General features: G+C 37.8%; 2 protein-coding genes across 2 annotated transcripts; both read left to right on the top strand.

The window, feature by feature from the left end:
- The first annotated feature begins 5,647 nt into the window (after positions 1 to 5,647).
- Positions 5,648 to 14,447, top strand: LOC103953877 (pyrophosphate-energized vacuolar membrane proton pump). The gene is made up of 11 exons (XM_048566967.1): positions 5,648 to 5,979; positions 7,451 to 8,025; positions 8,115 to 8,494; positions 8,624 to 8,710; positions 8,794 to 9,124; positions 9,241 to 9,651; positions 9,755 to 9,814; positions 9,916 to 10,110; positions 10,411 to 10,504; positions 11,318 to 12,425; positions 12,654 to 14,447. The coding sequence occupies exons 1-11, from the start codon at positions 5,733 to 5,735 to the stop codon at positions 13,543 to 13,545; spliced, it is 4,380 nt and encodes a 1,459-aa protein (XP_048422924.1). The 5' UTR covers positions 5,648 to 5,732; the 3' UTR covers positions 13,546 to 14,447.
- A 2,463-nt stretch (positions 14,448 to 16,910) lies between these two features.
- On the top strand, positions 16,911 to 20,435 carry LOC103953880 (translocase of chloroplast 90, chloroplastic). The gene is made up of 3 exons (XM_009365683.3): positions 16,911 to 17,127; positions 17,391 to 17,522; positions 17,785 to 20,435. The coding sequence occupies exons 2-3, from the start codon at positions 17,396 to 17,398 to the stop codon at positions 20,040 to 20,042; spliced, it is 2,385 nt and encodes a 794-aa protein (XP_009363958.2). The 5' UTR covers positions 16,911 to 17,127; positions 17,391 to 17,395; the 3' UTR covers positions 20,043 to 20,435.
- The last annotated feature ends 354 nt before the right edge of the window (positions 20,436 to 20,789 follow it).

The following is a 20,789-nucleotide window of genomic DNA, read 5'->3' as shown; positions in this document are numbered from 1 at the left end:
CGTGCACATCAGAACCCAACCCACTTTTCTTTTTTTTTTCTTTTTTTTTAATGCATCGATATTTTTACACAAGAATGAGAGAGAGTTCAATTAAGCAACCCACTTTTTTTTTTTTTTTTATTACATCGATATTTTTACACAAGGAGGAGGGAGAGTTCAATTAAGCAGCATAATATGCAATCTAATTTGGTATCGAATTCACCATTCACTCGAACCTAAGACCTCTCACTCCCAATAAAAGAAAAATATCATCAGACCGTAATACTGAGTAGCTCATATTTTTCTTTTTAATGACCTTTTAATCCTTCGCAGTACGACATTTCTCAAAGGAATACGATATTTACTAAAACTTTCGAGGCATTTACAATATGACAATAAAGCTACGTAATTGCCAATTGTAGTTCGCTCAGTCGGTAATGTCTTTATTTTGTGTGTTTTTCCACTAAAGTTTGAGTCTTGGAGCCAGTAATTCGTATTGGTGTGCAATCTGTAAATTCTTATGTAAATCTATATCGGTGACAGCTGACAGTTAAGTGTCGTGAGTAAGTCTTTCCGGTTCGAGATTGTGGGTATGCCCTAGCGCTGGTGGTGAAAGTAACCAATCTCCCTCAAACTTTTGAACAAACGATATTATCTACATTAAGAGGGTGGGGAGTGAGCTAAGTTTCACAACGGGTTAGCAATAATGAGTTCAAATTCCCTTTGGCGAAAATCAAACATAAAACATCTCACTTATAATTAAAAAAGAATATCATTAAATCAAAGTATTAAGTGACAACTACTCGAACTTTAGCTCACAAAAAAAATAAAGTTACGTAATGGTAATAAGGATAATCACAAATAGGTATTAAATTTTATATAGACGATTTACATTATTTATGTGAATCGTATTTGAAATCTTCTTTAGGATTAGGTATTGAAGTAAGATCGCCACCATATAAGAGGATTGAACATGACTATTGCATATGGCAATCACCAATATAAGTGAGGATGTGAGACCAATACGATGTTGGATGGCACTAAAATATAGAGAGTCTCGTGTTTTTTGAGGTTACTATCCATGTTGTTAGGCAGCATAATCATAAATCTATAAATCTCACTTCGTAGTACTTAATGAAATTAGACAAAAATATTATTTAGATTCATTTTTTATTTTATTTTTGTGTAAAAAGAGTTCAAGGGAAAATTATAGGTTCAAACTCTATTTCTAAATTGCAAATTGCAATGGTGGTTAAAGGCCCAAAGGGAGATCTAAGACTCGAAATTCAAGCCCCCATCGTCGGCCGAAGTGGACTTCGAAGGTAGAACGAAGATTGACAAAAATGGGGTAACCCGTAATTCACGTAATGATACAAGCATCATTCTCAATTTCTTTCGGAAGCTGTTATTTGACACTCTAAGAAAGTAAAATTGTAATTTTCACAAGTATAATTGCTCAAACCAAATGCATTACAAAGCCACGAAGACAAAGTCCAGAGTTTAGTCGGACGATATACTTCTTGGAACAAAGGTTCATTTTGAATCTGATGGTTGCTTTTGTTCTATTGCTATAGTGAAGCTTAAAAATATAGGTAGGGAGAAAGAAGCTCCTATAGTTGGAGAGATTTTTCAATGTGACCGGCAAACGAGATGATACATCACGTGTCACTATACAAATGGTAGGATATGTGTGTTAAAAAGTTAATAATTTAAAAAGTAAAATTTTCACCACTTACATAAAAACACTTGGTGTACCATTTGTGTTCTTGTCACAATCAAAAATTTATCCTATAGTTGCTATCTCTAATTAATGCTAACTGTTTTCATATTATTTTACATAAATAAATATTTTTATTGGCTAATTATTGACTTAGGTTGATTATGATTTTTTAAAGCATGGAGTACAGTTGGAGTACAATTTTTTTATATAGCTCTTAAAGCAAATTTTGTAGTAATTTTAGTTAAAACGTTGCTATAAAATAAAAAAAGCATGGTTGGAGACGCTTAATAGTCAAATACTTAAAAGACTATTTCGGATTGCTAATAACCATATTATTTCCCTCTTTGGCGCCTTACTGCCAGTTAGATTTCATTTTGACATGCATGTGTTATATACGTGCATTACATGATGTGATAATTAATAATTAGTTTTATTCTTTAATGATTTAATAAAATAATTCAACGATTAAACACCACATTATGTAGCATTGTAGCTTGCAAAATATAATTAAAAAGATGACTTTTCTAACATCACTTATTTAACGATAGATAAAAGCACTTTTCCTGTGAATGGCTTTTTCACGCAGTACTTGTGGTGGTTCCGCGTGGGATAAGATAGAAGATGAAATATCCACGACTTTCCACATAAGCACTTTAAAAAATTCTCTTGACTCGACTTCGACTACCTCACTTTACAGTCCACGTGTCCGAAAAACACTTGGCACTTGCATATACTATAATCTTTTCCTGGCTTTATATATTATTCTCGTTTCGAATTTTATATTTTTCTAATTCTTAGAATACTTGTTGTGTTTGATGCCACGTTGGTCAATATGTATAATTGGCATAATCATGTTCATCTTCTTATCGGAATCAAATTCTCATTTTCATATTCATATTTCAACTATTATAAACCATTACAGGGTGGTTTAGTGGTTGAAGACGAATTTCACGTCTGTATTCTACATGACACCTTATGATTCGATTCTTGGTGCTAGCGAATTACACGATAATGGTTAGGAGAAGTTAAAATGTTTCTATAAGTTTTCTTGATCTCTGAAAGAGTGAACTACCATGACGAATGCACCGATTAGTCCCCTTTTCTATATAAAAAAAAGTATTTCAATTGTTATAGAATTTATCGCAAACAATAATTTATGTGTCAAATAATTATGTTTAAACATGCATAACTCATACATTGCTAACATAAGAGAGATGTACGTTATTATTGTGTAAGACTCATCTATACATATTTAAGTACGTCAATTCTGTGTGTTTAGAATAACATTACTCTTATTCGTGTGGTAACAATCAACAAGAAGAGACTCCAAAAGGTTAGCAACGAATGCCATGAGGCCTTCAGATGTAGATTATGAAGAATTATGGTGAGCCAAATCTATCGGAAATGGTGCAACTGCAAGGTGGAGAGACTTGAAGGGAAAGGCTCTGCTGGCATGGACGACTACTGGCCGGACATGATAACACAGTCTCACCTTCACTACTCAGCCAACCAACCACCCAACCATATATGCATGCAGATCAATTATTTATTCGAAGATCGATCTCTATGTGCATGCAGATAAATTATATTAAATTTTCTATTAAAATATAGGTGGTAGGATAATGTCGCACGTCCCAACCCAACCACATGCATGATTGTTCCCGTCATATTTACGGGGACAAAAACCACAAGAGTAATGCTAGAGAGATTAAATCTATAAGTTAAATTTTGTAAACTACGTAACATAGAAGTTAGTGATTGAATTATTACTTCAACGTTGATAAACTTGCTCATTTCCTATTGGTGACACATCATTTAGTTTATAAATTTAATCTACAAATTTACAATTCCAACAAATAAATTAATACGAGACGACAAAAAATATATTAACTAAGTAGACAATTAGGATGATTTTTAGCACAGATTAATAGATGTAAAAAATTGTTATTGTTGACCATTATTTATTCTTTTTTTTTTTTTTTTTGGGTAAAAGTTGTTCATTATCTCATCTACAACCCATGCAACTTTCTCTCGTTGCCTACCTACTGCAAATCTTCATCGTATTCCACACGTATCATGTATTGATTTTTCCATTTTTTTCTGGTAGAATATTCTTTCAAAATATATTCTGCAAATAAGAGAGATATTGCAGACATGCAAGCGTGAAAACTACGTGCGCGAATTGGGTGTATATTACTCTATTATTATTTCTCTATGCATGCGGAAAAACTAATTCTAGCATATCAACATACGTTAGTGTGCTAAAGAAAATAACTTGATATATCAAGTGTCATAATACAAGCGTTTAGATACATAAAAAAAAAATTAACCACTTTTATTATTACCGATGATGTACAAAGAAGTATTTCTCGCATATTGAAAAATCTATCTAAAAGAAGAATATGAAGTGGGGTCCTCCAAATACATAATTTGGTGTAGTGAGAGAGAATGTGAATAACATGGACTTTTTATCCTCCAAATAATAAACACACGTGTCATACAAATCCACAACAAAATAAAAAATAAAAAAGTTGCAAAGAGGATAAAACCCTTAGCAAAGAAGGAAAGATCCGTTGGGGGCACGGAATAAACGTTCGGTGAATGAGTTATCCGAATAAGTTCCACGTCAGCTTTCACCTGATTTTCATCATTTAGGGCTTAAATAAGTTTTTGGTTCTAAAAGTTTTAGTGCTTGTTGCAGAGACTTTAAGTGTTTTTAAAAAAAATTACTTGTATTTTTATTAAAAAAAAAGCTTTAAAATATTTATGTCAAGAGCTCTTCTAGTTATTTTTTCTTTGACAAACGATATTAAGAGGTGAGTTTAGCCTCACAACGAGTTAATAATAGTGTGATTCATATTTATCTTTCGCGATAATCGAACTTAAGACTTATTACTTATAACTAAAGAAGAATACCATTAACCGTAGTACTAACTGACATAGCTCTTCCATTATTTAAAAATCACTTTCAACACATTTTATTTTTTATTTTTAGGAGTTAATTAATGAGAATTTTGTATTTAGGAAGGGAAAGGGATCCTCTCCGGATCCCTTCTACCTAATCATCCTCATCAAACAATCCGGCCTTTGAAATTTAATTAAATGGCTAAAAACACGGGCATACTTTAAAAACTATAATAACTTTAACCGTTGGATCAAATTTCAAGAATCCAAATTATTTGATGAGAAGATTAAGTGAAATGGATCCGAAGATAATCCCTTTTCTTTAGTAAGAAAAGGTAAAACCTAATCCGTGAACATAACGACATGTCATGAGTTCTCTCGTACAGCAACAGAACGATGTAGGTGGTAGTGTTGTTATTTGCTAGTGTTAATGAGACAGTGTGTCATTTTCCATCGGTTTCACTTGTCGTTTTGGGATTGGAGAGTTAGAAACTTCCTTTTGGCTAAGGAAAGGTGTCATTGTCTTGTTTAACATGTTAATTTAACACGTTATTATTCTTCTTTAATTTGTTATATTCGCAAAAAACTGAAAAGCGTGTTAAAGTAAAAATAGATATGTAAATTAACGAAAGATTCGAGATTTGATTGGTTAGTAACAAAATATTACCGTGTTGATTGTTTTTTCTCAATTAAAAAGATTAAGTTTTTGTAATTACGGATGATATATTTTTTTTAAATAAAAGAGATTAATTGAGCAAATTTAGGATCTAATAGGGAAAGATCATCTAAAAAAAGAAAAGAAAAAAAAGGAGAAAGCAAAGATTTTGACTGTGGTAAAAAGATTAATACCTCAGACTCGGGACATGTTCCATGGATATAGACCTAAACATCACTCCCTACAAACTGCTAATTTCTTAATTTTATTCTTAATTAAATTTTTAATCTTAATACTTTATTTAATTATTTAATCATTTTAATTAAATATAATTAAAAAGCCACCCTCCTAATCCTGGCTCTCACTTATATAAACCCACTCTAACCATCCACGGACACATACTCGTTCGCATTCTCTCTACAACTCCATAGCCTCCTCTGTTTCTCTGTGTTTCCTCTTCTGGGCAAAGAAGCTATGGGGGCGACGATACTCCCAGATCTCGGGGCCGAGATTTTGATCCCGCTGTGCGCGGTGGTCGGCATCGCCTTCTCCTTGGTTCAGTGGATGTACGTTTCGCAGGTCAAGCTCTCCCCCGGCGGCGGCCGGGACTCCAACTCCGGGAAAAATGGGCACAACGAGTACCTCATCGAGGAAGAAGAAGGCGGTAACGACCACAACGTCGTCCTCAAATGCGCCGAAATCCAAAACGCCATTTCAGAAGGTCCATTTCCACAACCATCTCTCTCTCTCGCTCTCTCTCTCTCTCTCTCTAAATTTCACGTCTTTTGAAATTCTGGTTGATAAAACGGCGTCGGATTTGTTCATTTGGTTTTCGGGTTCGGTTTATATGTTTAAAGAGCTGATATTGTATTACTGTGCTTTGAAGAAAAATTGTTAATAAATTCATTTTTGCTGCTCAGCTTTTTTTTATAAAAAATTATGAAAATAAATTATCTTTAAGTATTTATCTAATATATTTTTTTAACTTAACTATTTTTTATATCTATTTTATATAAAAACATTTCAATACTAAATACTAATTGATGTGATCGTGTCCCTTTGGTTTGAGCTTTGAGTTCTCCAGTTTGCCGGCCAAACAGAGGAAAAATAAAGTTGTTACCTTTTTGTGTATCCGACGTCGTTTTACTAACTGTGTTTACTCTGTGATTAAATTAGTAATATGTTTACTAGGTTACGGTCGATAGTTCTGGAATTCTGAAAATCTGTGTATTTTTATGTATAAAAGAATTCAGTGAGATGTTTACTTTAATTTTCTTATGTTTTCAATATAGATATATAAATAATGAAAGGATTTGTGACACTATTTTTTACAGAACTTTTTACAAAAATTTCGTAATGTATTTCAATGATTGGAACGTCTATCTTTTAAATAGATCATCTTCCCAAAAAAAAAAAAATAGACAAATTTAAAACCAACAAGATATTCATTTGTAATCAAGAAAATGGATGAGTATGATTCTACAAAGAACTCTAAACCCTAAATCCAACAGTCATATAATTTTAGATTTGAGTGATTTTTGGTAAACATGATATTTGAGGAATATCGAAAAGATTGACGGTTAGGATAGTTGAAATATATTATAGAGCAGGCCTCACAAAAACTTTTGTCAAAAGTTGTTTAAAAAAATAGTGCCATAGATCCGACTTATATATATGTATATGTGTGTGTGTGTGTGTGTGTGTGTGTGTGTATTGTCACAATTCTAGGATTACTAGGATTACTGTTATTGTTATTAAACTTGGGAACAAAATGTATTATGTTAACTGAGCTTTGAGTCTCAGCTTCATATAGTTTAGTCTGGATTTTGGAATGTCTTAATTTAACATGATTAAATCTTGCCAATTTGGAACTGATGAATGTTTTTGGCAAGTGGATTATTTGCAAAATGATCAAATTCCACATCCCTTGGATCTGGCATTACCAAATATTCCACTAGCCAAAAACATTCAGTTCCAATTTTTTGCAATTGTAAGATTTGATTTTTTTTTGTAATGTGCTATGGTTAAACATCCCTCCTTAAGTCTAATTCATCTTAACCACGTATGATCATGTCCAATGATTGTTTATTGGACTCGTTCGGTTCAACGCCAGTTATTGTGGAATTGGTAACTTTGATCTTGCATTGTTGGTAAAGTTTATGTTTCACTAACTTGATGCTTGTGTGATACAGGAGCAACCTCGTTCCTCTTCACGGAATACAGATATGTAGGTGCTTTCATGGTTGCTTTTGCAATCTTGATCTTCCTTTTCCTTGGATCCGTCGAGGGATTTAGTACAAGTAGCCGTGCATGTACATATGACCAAACCAAGATGTGCAAACCAGCTCTCGCCACTGCCATCTTCAGCACCATTTCCTTTTTGCTTGGTGCTGTAACTTCAGTTGTTTCTGGATTCCTTGGGATGAAGATTGCTACTTACGCAAATGCCAGAACAACATTGGAAGCAAGAAAAGGTGTTGGGAAGGCTTTTATTATTGCATTTAGATCAGGAGCTGTGATGGGCTTTCTCCTCGCTTCAAGTGGTCTGTTGGTTCTTTACATTGCTATCAATGTCTTCAAGTTGTACTATGGTGATGACTGGGGTGGTCTTTTCGAGGCTATAACTGGCTATGGACTTGGTGGATCTTCCATGGCTCTCTTTGGCAGGGTTGGTGGAGGCATCTATACCAAAGCTGCTGATGTTGGTGCAGATCTTGTCGGCAAGGTTGAAAGAAATATTCCCGAGGATGACCCAAGGAACCCAGCTGTAAGAGATACACCACCATTTGGAAGTTTGTTTCAAGTTATTAATTTAACTCTCCGTGTTTCTAAAACTGATGTTTTCCATTTGTACAGGTGATAGCTGATAATGTTGGCGACAATGTTGGAGATATAGCTGGCATGGGATCTGATCTTTTTGGATCCTATGCTGAGTCATCGTGTGCTGCCCTTGTGGTTGCTTCCATTTCCTCATTTGGGATCAATCACGAGCTAACTGCAATGCTATATCCTCTCATTGTCAGTTCCATCGGCATCCTTGTTTGTTTGCTCACTACCCTATTTGCAACCGATTTCTTTGAGATCAAGGCTGTAAAGGAAATTGAGCCAACATTGAAGAGGCAGCTCATAATCTCCACTGTACTCATGACCGTTGGGGTTGCGATTGCTACATGGATTTCTGTTCCATCTTCCTTCACAATCTTCAATTTCGGAACACAGAAAGTTGTGAAGAACTGGTAAGCTTTGCTTTTTTTGAAAATTTATTGTAATCAGTGCTGTGATTAAGGAGGCTTGTGCGGTTATAGATCTACTTGTATGTTTCTCTATCTGATTTATTTTACCTGAACACTGAATTGCATTCGCAGGCAGCTATTCTTATGTGTCTGTGTTGGTTTGTGGGCTGGCCTTATCATTGGGTTTGTAACAGAGTATTATACAAGCAACGCGTACAGGTAACTAGTTTTCTTGGCATTTACCGTTCCATATGTAATTTAACTGTCTTTGAATCTAACGGTTGCTCTGAATTATGCTGTAGCCCTGTGCAAGATGTTGCTGATTCTTGCCGGACTGGAGCTGCGACCAATGTCATTTTTGGCCTTGCATTGGGATACAAATCCGTCATTATTCCTATTTTTGCCATTGCAGTCAGCATTTTTGTTAGTTTTAGCTTTGCAGCTATGTACGGGATTGCTGTAGCTGCCCTTGGAATGCTGAGCACCATTGCAACTGGATTAGCGATTGATGCATATGGTCCCATCAGTGACAATGCTGGAGGCATTGCTGAGATGGCAGGAATGAGCCACAGAATCAGAGAGAGAACTGATGCTCTTGATGCTGCAGGAAACACCACTGCTGCTATTGGAAAGGTTTGAAATTTTCTCTCAAGTATTCATTGATTGTCTGAGGAATTGACGTCTAGCTATCAATCCTAGTTATTATTAAAATTTAAACGTCACCGAGTCACATGTGCTTCTGTTTGTAGGGATTTGCAATTGGCTCTGCTGCTCTTGTGTCCCTTGCTCTATTTGGTGCCTTTGTCAGCCGTGCTGGTATCAAAACAGTTGATGTGTTGACCCCGAAAGTGATTATTGGTTTGTTAGTGGGCGCAATGCTTCCGTATTGGTTCTCTGCCATGACAATGAAGAGTGTGGGAAGTGCAGCTCTAAAGATGGTTGAGGAAGTGCGCCGGCAATTCAATACCATTCCAGGTCTCATGGAGGGCACTGCCAAGCCGGACTACGCTACATGTGTTAAGATTTCGACTGATGCTTCCATCAAAGAAATGATCCCACCTGGTGCCCTTGTCATGCTTACACCTCTCATTGTTGGGATCTTTTTTGGTGTGGAAACTCTCGCTGGCGTGCTTGCTGGATCCCTTGTCTCCGGTGTACAGGTAATGCTGATCGAGTTGCTGGATTGAAGCTTTCTTTCTGCTCACTCGTCAATTGTTTGGGACAATTATGCTATATCTGAATAACACCTATTTGCATTTGTAGATTGCCATTTCTGCGTCCAACACGGGCGGTGCCTGGGATAATGCCAAGAAATACATTGAGGTAAGCATTTGATGGGTTTTACAAATGCCTTTTTGTGGTTATACTTGCTGTATCGACTTTTTTGCTTTGTCTTATCGTCTGGATTTTGGCCGGTGTAATAGGCTGGTGCGTCGGAGCATGCAAGGACCCTTGGTCCAAAAGGATCAGAATGCCACAAAGCTGCTGTCATCGGTGACACCATTGGAGACCCTCTCAAGGATACGTCTGGACCATCGCTCAACATTCTCATCAAGCTCATGGCCGTTGAGTCTCTTGTGTTTGCTCCGTTCTTTGCCACACACGGTGGCCTGCTTTTCAAGATTTAAGTTGAAAACGGTGCAACAGAAACCCGGAAGTTGTTCCTCTCCGTTCATCTGCTGATCCTCCCTTCCAATCTCCTCCGCGAAATAATGGAAGATGGGACTCAAATTAGTAACCAACGGGAGAATTGACGCACAAATTTTCTCCTATCTGAAGGAGGGTTTATGATTACGATGATGATAACGAAGATGATACAACGACGATGATAATGGTCAAACTTAGTAGGGTTTGGATTTTCTTCTGTAACTTTCATTATTCAGAACTGGTCATTGTCCATTTTTCTTGCATTGTAATAGATTAATGCATATCGCTTTTCGGTCTTCTGCGGTTTTGTGTTGTTTTCTCTTTCCAGCCAGTTAGTTTTAGCGTCTGGTTTTGCTTTCGCAAATGGTAAACGACAAGCCTAAAGTAACTTAAGAACTCCTTGAGAGAGAACTTTCATACAACGGGATGCAAGTGTGACGGGTTTTGAAGACATTATGTGGTTGCTTTTTGTTCTCATTCAACGATAATGTTTTAGCATTCGTGCCGTAAATATAAGTTAAATAAGTTTGTCAGAACAATCTGTCGTCTTACTTTGGATTCAAATCATCTTAAAATGTGAAAAGGTTTATCATATTAACTGTTAGTAACAACAATGGTCAATTTGTCCATAAAAAAATAACAAACAATAGTTTATACAACAATTTAAAGTAAGTAACGAGCTTATTCAGTTGATTAAGAGCATTCATGTTTACACTCGAAGAGTTAGTTCGAATCTTCTTTTACCTTGTGATCATTCGTATAAGAAGAAAAACAATTTGAAAAGAATCCAACTTATGTTTTGCAGTTAAACTTCTCAAAACAGAAAATTAACACTAGACCAACTTATATTCTACTATTATATACGAGGGGACAGTAAATTTGCCAATTTGGATGCAAAATCGCCGAAGCCTCCTTTCTTCGTTAATATTTTTATTCATCACTCTCGAGTGATGGTGATATTAATCGTTTTATTTATCATCATTAAAATAATTTTAATTTTAAAATTTCTCATCCAATTCAATGATAATAAGTACAGTAGCAGGCATTGTCATCGTTTGATAGAAAAATAACCCCTTCGTAAACCCTAAACCCAATTAGGATTAGCCATCTTTTAAGACCAAGTCAAAATTTTTGGGCGCCGCCCCCGTCATGATCTAATTCCGTTCGAGAGTTGACCTCTCCGCCCGCAGCATAAAATGTTATCTCTCCGCCTCCACCACCCGTCGCCACCCAAACCATATCTCTCTCCCTCCCCCTTCGTAAATCCCCAAAGCCTTAACCTTTCCCCAAACCCAACAACTACCCTCCCCCTCCGTCGCAACTCCCTCAAAATCCAATCCATCGACGCCGCCCAATTCTTCGACTACGAGTCCAATCTCGCCGCCCAGTTCCGCTACGCAAGCATGCTCAAAATCGCCGTCATTGGCTTCGGCAACTACGGCCAATTCCTCGCCGAGGCCCTCGTCGCGCAAGGCCACACCGTCCTCGCCCATTCCCGATCCGACTACTCCAAAACGGCGCAAGACCTCGGCGTTTCGTTCTTCTCCGACCCCCACGACCTCTGCGAGCAGCACCCGCAAGTTATCCTGCTATGTATCTCCATCATCTCCGCCGAGCCCGTCCTGAAATCGCTGCCTCTCCAGCGCCTCCGCCGCAACACCTTGTTCGTCGACGTGTTCTCCGTCAAGGAGTTCGCCAAGGCGTTGCTGCTCAAGTATCTGCCTCCCCACTTCGATATTCTTTGCACCCACCCGATGTTCGGACCCCAGAGCGCCAAAAACGGCTGGAAAGGGCTTCCTTTTGTGTACGAAAAAGTCCGGATTGGGTCCGAAGAATCGCGGGTTTCGCGGTGTGATAAGTTTCTGAGCATTTTTGAGAGAGAAGGGTGCAGGATGGTGGAGATGAGCTGCGCCGAGCATGATAAGTACGCGGCGGAGTCTCAGTTCATCACCCACACGGTTGGGAGAGTGTTGGGGATGTTGCACTTGGAGTCCACTCCGATCAATACGAAAGGGTATGAGACGTTGTTGGATTTGGTGAAGAACACGGAAGGGGTTAGCTTCGATTTGTATTACGGGCTGTTTATGTACAACAAGAATGCCTTGGAGATGTTGGAGAGGTTAGATGTGGCTTTCGAGGCTTTGAAGAAACAGATTTTCGGGCTTCTGCACAATTCTGTGCGAGACCAGATCTTTGGCGATGCGGAGAAGGGAAGAACTTTGCAGGAGGATAATGCGAATCGGGCTCAGAATGGAGCTGCGTTGGCATCTTCTTCTAGAGCTTCGAGGTCCGTAATGTTCCAACTTTACGAGACTACTGTTCACTTTTAACGTTCCAACTTTACGGGAGTACTGTTTATTTTTACGAAATATCACATTTTTATCTTTTAATTGTCACTATTTACTGTAGCTTTAAAAAGAGTTTTTCATTAAAAGGAAAGTTTTTTTTGATTTTTCGTTAATTTTCTTTTTAATTAGTAGAGTTGTTAACAAATAGTTTTAATGGTTTCCTTCAGATCGCCGAAAATTGCTCGACCACATGACCAAAAAGCAGAGGTTTCTGATGAATCTAGGCTAGATATTGCAATTGTCGGCTTTGGTAACTTTGGCCAGTTCCTTGCTAAGACTATTGTACGTCAAGGCCATAAGGTTCTAGCATTCTCTCGATCAGATTACTCTGAAGTGGCTCATAAACTAGGCGTTTCATACTTCTCTGATGTGGATGATTTATGTGAAGAACACCCTGACGTGATACTACTTTGTACGTCTATTCTTTCAACCGAGAAAGTTTTGAGGTCATTGCCCCTCCATAGGCTCAAGAGAAATACTTTATTTGTTGATGTTCTTTCAGTGAAAGAATTTCCCAGAAATCTCTTTCTTCAAACGTTGCCACCGGAGTTTGATATTCTATGCACGCATCCTATGTTCGGACCAGAAAGTGGTAAGAACGGGTGGAATGGCCTCGTTTTTGTTTATGATGAGGTCAGGGTTGGAAGTGAAGAATCTAGGGTATCACGGTGTGATCAATTTCTTGATATCTTTGCACGAGAAGGGTGCCGAATGGTGGAAATGTCTTGTGCAGAACATGATAAGCATGCAGCAGGCTCACAATTCATTACACACACTGTAGGAAGGATTTTGGAAAAATTGGGTTTGGAGTCGACACCAATCAACACAAAAGGTTACGAGACTTTGTTGAATTTGGTGGAGAATACAGCGGGAGATAGCTTTGATCTTTACTACGGTTTGTTCATGTACAATGTAAATGCAATGGAGCAGCTGAAGAGATTGGACATGGCATTTGAATGTTTAAGGAAGCAGCTTTTCGGGCGCTTGCATGGTTTTGTTCGGAAGCAAAATTTTGAGACGTCGGAAGAAGTGGAAAAGTGCATCCAGCATGTTGTGTGACCGCTGTATGCCACTGAAACTCAACAGAAAATTTGATAAGATGGCAATAAGGCCGGCGATGCTGTATGGCATGGAATGTTGCGCTGTGAAGCATCAACACGTACATAAAATGGGTGTAGCGGAGATAAGGATGCTTCGTTGGATGTGTGGGCACACGATAAAGGATAAGATTAGGAATGAGAATATCCGAGGTAAAGTAGGAGTAGCCGAAATTGAAGAAAAAATAAGAGAAAATCGGTTACTGTGGTTTGGACATGTGCAAAGAATGCCTATTGACGCTCCGGTTAGAAAATGTGACTACGAGACAGAGGTTCAAGGTTGAAAGGGTAGAGGAAGACCTAGGAAAACTTTGGAAGAGACTCTAAGAAAAGATTTAGAGTACTTGGATCTAACGGAGGATATGACATAGAATCAATCGCAATGGCGTTCTAGGATTCATATAGCCGATCCTATTTAATGAGAAAAGACTTTGTTATTGTTGTTGTTGGATAAGTCTCAAGTTACGCAGGAACAACCGTTGTTGCCAGAACCATCCTAGGGTGAGCAAAATTTTGAGAAGTCGGATGAGTCTCAACTTACGCAGGCAAGTTGTTGCCAGAACCATCCTGGGTGAATCTGCGCCAAAGTCAAGGATGACCTATTTTGCTGTCTTTGATTTGCTATGGTGATCTTTCAGTAACTTATTTATCTACATTATCACATAATTTTCTTTCTTTTTTATGTTTTTTTATTATTCTTTTTTATTGTATTATGAGGGGTTAGGATTATGATCCCTGACTAGGTGTAATTTTTTTTCGTTATAAATAAAAATCCTCATGTACCGTCGAGGTTTTTTAGAAAAAAAAACATAAGTTTCTTTGATTGTATCATTTGTGGGTGTTCAATTAAAATTCTTTTTTCCATGCCATTGAGGCTTATGTGTAATTTTTCATTTGGAAATAGAAGTCGATTTGGAAAAAGGGAAGGGTGTCAGTAACTCAAGAACAACTTATAAGAAACGAGATCATTATCTTGTAGCGTTTCGATTCAATAATACACGTAGAACCATGTGTTGATAAATTTACACTTCTCATTATTTTATTGGAAATGAATGCCGCATGTGTCTTATTTATGTCCAAGTCATCAAATCTTATCTTAATAGATAATATCTAAGGATATTTATTTGGAATTTGGTTGTGGATTTTTTGATGCCCTAATCTTTGGCAACAACATAAATCATTAACTTGTGTAATCCAGTCCAATCCGACAAAATGCGATTGGATAAGGGTAATTGTCTTTACACTCTCGTTTTTCTATGCCCTAATCTTTGGCAACAACATAAATCATTAAATTGTGTAATCCAGTCCAATCCAACAAAATGCGGTTGGATAAGGGTAATCGTCTTTATCATGTGATTTTTTATTCTATTTTAATTTATTCAATAAAAAGGTTAGAAGAAAAAAAAAAGACGGGAGAAAATCGAATTTTGAAAATAAATTTTCAATTTGCTTTATAAATGAATTTTACCCTTCGAAAGTAAAAAATGGTAATTAAACAAAAGTTGAAGAAATCTTAATTAATTAAGGAGCTATACATAATACATATAACAAACATCATCATAAAGTTGTCACTTTTCTTCACTCGCATTTCAAATACTGAATCTTCTTGGTAGACAAGTTAACTTCCAGAGTGCAGTCCATTTTCGCAGACTTCTTCTTCTTCATCACCATCATCAGTTCCACCGTTCCACTCACCCTCGCTTCGCTCGTCAGCCGCAAAACACCGGTGCTCAGTTCACTGCGAAGTCCGGAGTTTTTCGAGCTCGGCAGCCCCTTGGCACTCAAACTCACCGTGACATCAATCTTCTTGGTCGACCACATTCCGGCCTTGCTCTTGGGAACGCTAACTTGCCCGACAGTCGCGCCATCGTAGTCAAACGTAACAGTGCTTGCGTCGAACTTGTAGCGACCGAGATTTGTGTTCTTGATACTGATTTGAGTTGCGAATGTCATGTCGAACGAGGGCGTTGCAGGGGCGGCCGTGACGTTCTGGACGTTGACGGCGCCAAGTCTCACCTTCGGCGTCTTCACTTTCAGCACGGTGAGGCTTAGTGCGGTGATCACGATGATCTGAAACACAACAAACACAGTAATGTAAATTCCCAATCGGATTCTCTTCTTCCGTTTCAGCTCATGCTGCTCCGGTTGCGAATTCACCATCTCTTCGTCGCTTCTCTGATTGGCCTTCTCCGCCATTTTCTTTTCGTTTCGGAATCTTTGATGGGTTTCTTCTGTGGAGAGAGTTTGTTGTGTATTTATCGACCGGCGTTCTTCTGACCGAGGAATGAGAGAGGAAGAAGAGGAGGTGATTTGTTCCTGCAAGAAAAGCTGCCTTTTTCGACGTTGGACTGATTAGGATGGTCACATGGTCCTCGCTTTGGTAAAATACATGTGAAGTTTCCTAAATTCTATCCACTAAAGCTTTGATGGCAAATCCAATTTGGACCTTGAGACTTTTCTCCCCACAAGTTGCCCCACATGGATTGGCCTTTGATATGGGTTGCTCAAGATTGGGAGAGATTTTCAGCGTGTCCACAACACGACATATCATTATACAATTAGAAAGACATTTGAAAAGAAAAGAAACTTTCTTCCAATTGTATACTGATGTACGGTGTTCTGCTCCAGGTTCCGAGCACACTGAAAATATATTCAAGATTAGACACTGTTTTATGTTTGGGCCTTGGACTGCCTTAGCGGCATTGTGAACATATATCGAGATTTAGACGTGGGTATGATCACATTAATTTGAGCGGATGTGATCCTTCTTATGGGCTTGAATTCGAAATGCCACTCTTGATAGTTTACATTTCATTAAAGTAGGATATTACTTGCATAGGAAAAAAAGTGTTGAATTAAAAATTATGAAGATTAAGGACGGTTGAAACTGTGCATGCAAAAAGAAAGAAAAAATTGGCTCATAAGCACTTTTGTTAGAAGCTCTTTCATTAAAAAGAACAAAGTTGAATTTTGTCTCGTAATTCATATAGAAAACATACCTTTTTTTAATAGAAAGCAAGGTTGAGTAGGGAAAAAAAAAAAAAAAAAAAAAGTAAAGTGAATAGTATCAAAATTGATTTTTTAGTGAAAATAACTTGAAAACTTTAAGTTTTATTGATAAAAACAAAATAAATGTTAAAGTAAATAATACTAGAATTGATTTTTTAGTATAAAAATATAATTTTTCGTTAAAATAAACAGTACCAAAAGTTTTTCGTTAAAAATTTTTATTTTTATTTTTATTTTCTATTGAAAATTGAAATTTAGGGCACAAAAATTTTTCCAAAATATTTTACTTTTGGCTTTGGAAGTATTTGGTTGTGTCTGTCTTATCTATCTAGAGCTCATAGTCATCGTCGATTCGTCTTGTTGCTCCTCAGCCTCTCACACCCTTTCTTTCGTCGCCCCTTCCGATTCAACGGCTCTGTGAATTAGGGTTTTCTGAGCTACCCCAATCCTTGATTTCGTCTCTCGTGGTGTCGATAGTCATCTCCTTCAAATCGTAGAGTAAAAGCAGCTTCATTGCAGAATTCGCATTTTCCAGGTAAAATTCTAATTTCTTTTTCTTTCAAATAGCCAAGAAATTCATAAAATTTGAATTAAATTCATAAAATTACATAAAGATGCAAACTTGCTGCAGTTGCTGGAAGCATAAGCTAACGATTTAAAAAGGGCTTTGTTTTTTTTTTTTTTTCCTTTTAATTTTGTTTGTATTTTCAGCCCTTGTATTGTGGTTGAATCAGATTTAAAAAAAGATGTAATATAGTTAGTCAGATACGTGGTTTATCAGTTGGGAATATTTTGCAGGAAGGATGAACAGCCTTAAAGATTGGATTTCTTCTCAGTTAGTATCCATGCCTCTGGTTTCGCCTCGGCCGTTGTCGGGCAGTGACAGTTTCTTTAGGGAGGAACCCTGCAATGAAGAGTTTGATGACCAAGGTAATACTGCCAACCCAAAAATTCAATGCTGTTGATGTTTTCAAAGACTGATTCCTTAGATTGACTGTCAAATGCCATCTATCTATGATATGCAGTTCTTTAGTTTGACTGTAAGAGTATGTATTGTTTTCGAATTAATTAGTTTCATGTAAAAGGTAGATAATTAATCCATATTTGATGCTAAAAAGCGGAAACCAGTTTCAATCTGCGGGTTGTACTTTGTTTGACTCTGCGAGGAGAGCTTAATGTTTCTAATTTTCAGGTGCTGCTCACTCGAGCACTTTGGTAACACCACGCATCCGGTCTGCCCCATCAACCTCATTTAATAGTGATCGGGAAAATCAGTCTGATCAGTCCCTGCAGCATGTTGTAGTTCAAAATTCTGATCACTCTCATAATCGCTCTGATAAGAAAAAGATGGATCCTTTGGTAAGAATTGATGACCTTCAAGTTAAGTTCTTGCGCCTCCTCCTCCGGCTTGGTCTGTCACAAAACAATGTTCTGGTTGCTAAGGTTCTTTATCGTATTCACCTGGCTACTTTGATACGAGCAGAAGAATCAGATTTGAAAAGAGTTAATCTGAGGAGTGATACAGCTAGAGCTGTGGCAGCAGAACAGGAGGCATCTGGCCTGCCTGAAATGGATTTCTCTCTCAGAATACTTGTCCTGGGGAAAACAGGAGTTGGTAAGAGTGCCACAATAAATTCTATATTTGATCAAACAAAGACTGAAACCAATCCATTTCGACCTGGCACAGATCGTATTCGAGAGGTTGTGGGAACTGTAAATGGGATTAAAGTAACTATCATCGATACCCCCGGTTTTTTGCCATCAAGTACTGTTAATTTCCGCAGAAATAAGAAGATTATGCTCTCTGTGAAGAAATTTATTAGAAAAAGTCCACCTGACATCGTTTTGTTCTTCGAACGCCTTGACCTCATGAGTAGTAATTACAATGACTTCTCCCTTTTGAAGCAAATAACCAAGGTATTCGGGCCTGCAGTTTGGTTTAACACCATTCTTGTTATGACACATTCTTCCCTAGTCCTTCCGGAAGGACCTGATGGGTATCCTGTCAATTATGAATCATATGTGAGGCAAAGCACAGATATGGTGCAGCACTATATACACCAGGCAGTGTCTGACTCCAGACTTGAAAACCCAGTGTTGTTAGTTGAGAATCATCCTCAGTGTAGGAAAAATATTGCCGGTGAAAAGATACTTCCAAACGGACAGGTTTGGAAATCTCAGTTTTTGTTATTATGCATTTGTAGTAAAGTTCTGAGTGATGTCAATATCCTCATGAAATTTCAAGACAGCATTCATCTGGGGCCCTCAAATGCCACTCACGTGCCTTCCCTGCCGCATCTCCTATCGTCTCTTCTACGTCATCGCACTACTATTGGTCCAAGTGGAGGGGACGTTGGAGTTGATGAGAGCTTGGTTTCAGATGCGGAGGAGGAAGATGAGTATGATCAATTACCTCCAATCCGAATTCTGACAAAATCTCAGTTTGAGAGATTAACAAAATCACAGAAAAAAGACTATCTTGATGAATTGGATTATCGAGAGACCCTTTATCTGAAGAAACAGTTGAAAGAAGAGTACCGTAGGCAGATGGAGATTATGCTTTCCAAAGAGAAAAATACAGCGAGCGATGATAATTCTGATAGTCAGCAGGCTTCCCAAGTAGAGGCTGTTTTATTACCAGATATGGAGGTCCCTCCAAGTTTTGGCTCTAATTGGCCTGCACACAGGTATCGTTGTCTTCTTACAAGTGATCAGTGGATTATGAGACCTGTTCTTGATTCCCATGGATGGGATAATGATGTGGGCTTGGATGGGGTAAGCTTGGAAACTGCTATGCAGGTAAATAGGAACGTGTTTACCTCTGTTTCAGGGCAGATGAGCAAGGACAAGCAGGATTTTAGCATTCAATCCGAGTGTGCTGCAGCTTACCTAGACCCCAATGGGACCACATATTCTGTAGGTCTTGATGTTCAGTCTGCTCGTAAAGATACCATCTATACGCTTCACAGCAATGCGAAGCTGAGAAAATTTTGGCACAATGTTGCTGAAAGTGGATTCTCTTTGACGTCTTTTGGGAACAAGTATTACATTGGTGGCAAGCTTGAAGACACCATATCAGTTGGGAAGAGATTGAAATTTGTGATGAATGTTGGCCAAATGATGGGTCCTGAGCAAGTGGCGTATGGTGGCGGTGTTGAAGTTACGTTGAGGGGTAGAGACTACCCTGTGAGAAATGATAATGTGAGCCTGATGATGACTGTACTGTCTTTCAATAAAGAGATGGTGTTGGGTGGAAACTTACAGTCTGAGTCCCGGCTTGGGCGAAATATGAGTGTGTCGGTTAATGCTAATCTGAATAGCCGCAGGATGGGTAAGATAAGCATCAAAACAAGTAGCACTGATCATTTGCAGTTCAGTATGGTTGCGGCTTTCACAATTTTCTGGGCCCTTTTACGGAAGAAGGATGTTAAAAGTACAAGTGATGAATAAAGGGGGATTGGATGAGTTTTGTTGCTGTTTTTTGTATGAAGAGGACACAAGGTAAATAGAAGCTGTGTTCCAAATGTTCGCTCTTGCTTAAGTCGCAACATGGGAGAATGCTAACAAGCTGCATCTGTTTTTGGCCGTTGTTAGCAGCATTCTTTTGAGTTTATCGGACTTGTTATTGAGGTAAGCGCCAGCTTCCGAGCAGCGGTGAAGCAGTCAGCTAACTGAAGAGGTTTTGTAGTGAACTAGATTGAGGCAATAAGTGTACAGATAAATCCTAGAGACGGTCTGTCTTATGTTTATGATATTCACAAAATAAGTTGAACTAGAATTAGCAATTAGTTGGAAATCATTATGATGTTTATGTTTTGTGTTATTTATATTGTTATTGTTTTCTTTCTTTTGGCTAAGATACACACACACATTACGGAGTGGACTCCACAAAAACGTTTAAAAACGTGTGATCTGGATCTTAACCCACATGTATGTATGTGTATGTCTACATATAATTGCCTTGAAACAACTGGAATTAAACAGTAATGCTGTCAAACCAAATTCTATCAGATATATGTACTAGGTCATCTACTTTGATCAACATTATACACAAATTTGACACATCGAAATTTTAGGCCGTTAACTTTACGGGTCAGGTCTTGTTCGTCTATTAATAAAATAAGTTGATATGTTTACGGGGCAGGTCTTGTTCGTCCATTAATAAAATAAATTGATACGAACACAAGAAACACAACC

The sequence above is a fragment of a genome, unplaced genomic scaffold (genome assembly GCF_019419815.1).
Source record: "Pyrus x bretschneideri cultivar Hongxiangsu unplaced genomic scaffold, Pyrus_bretschneideri_v1 Contig44, whole genome shotgun sequence".
NCBI classification, from domain to species: domain Eukaryota; kingdom Viridiplantae; phylum Streptophyta; class Magnoliopsida; order Rosales; family Rosaceae; genus Pyrus; species Pyrus x bretschneideri.
Note: the sequence above shows the minus strand (reverse complement) of the source record. Positions and strands in the feature narration are given on the sequence as shown.

Bases quoted from the DNA above. Each gene is read 5' to 3' on its own strand.
- LOC103953880 (XM_009365683.3), top strand. From the start codon at position 17,396: ATGAACAGCCTTAAAGATTGGATTTCTTCTCAGTTAGTATCCATGCCT. The intron at 17,523-17,784 runs GTAATACTGCCA...TCTAATTTTCAG, and splicing joins TGAAGAGTTTGATGACCAAG to GTGCTGCTCACTCGAGCACT.
- LOC103953877 (XM_048566967.1), top strand. From the start codon at position 5,733: ATGGGGGCGACGATACTCCCAGATCTCGGGGCCGAGATTTTGATCCCG. The intron at 5,980-7,450 runs GTCCATTTCCAC...TGTGTGATACAG, and splicing joins CCAAAACGCCATTTCAGAAG to GAGCAACCTCGTTCCTCTTC. The intron at 10,111-10,410 runs AAGATTTAAGTT...GCATTGTAATAG, and splicing joins CACACGGTGGCCTGCTTTTC to ATTAATGCATATCGCTTTTC.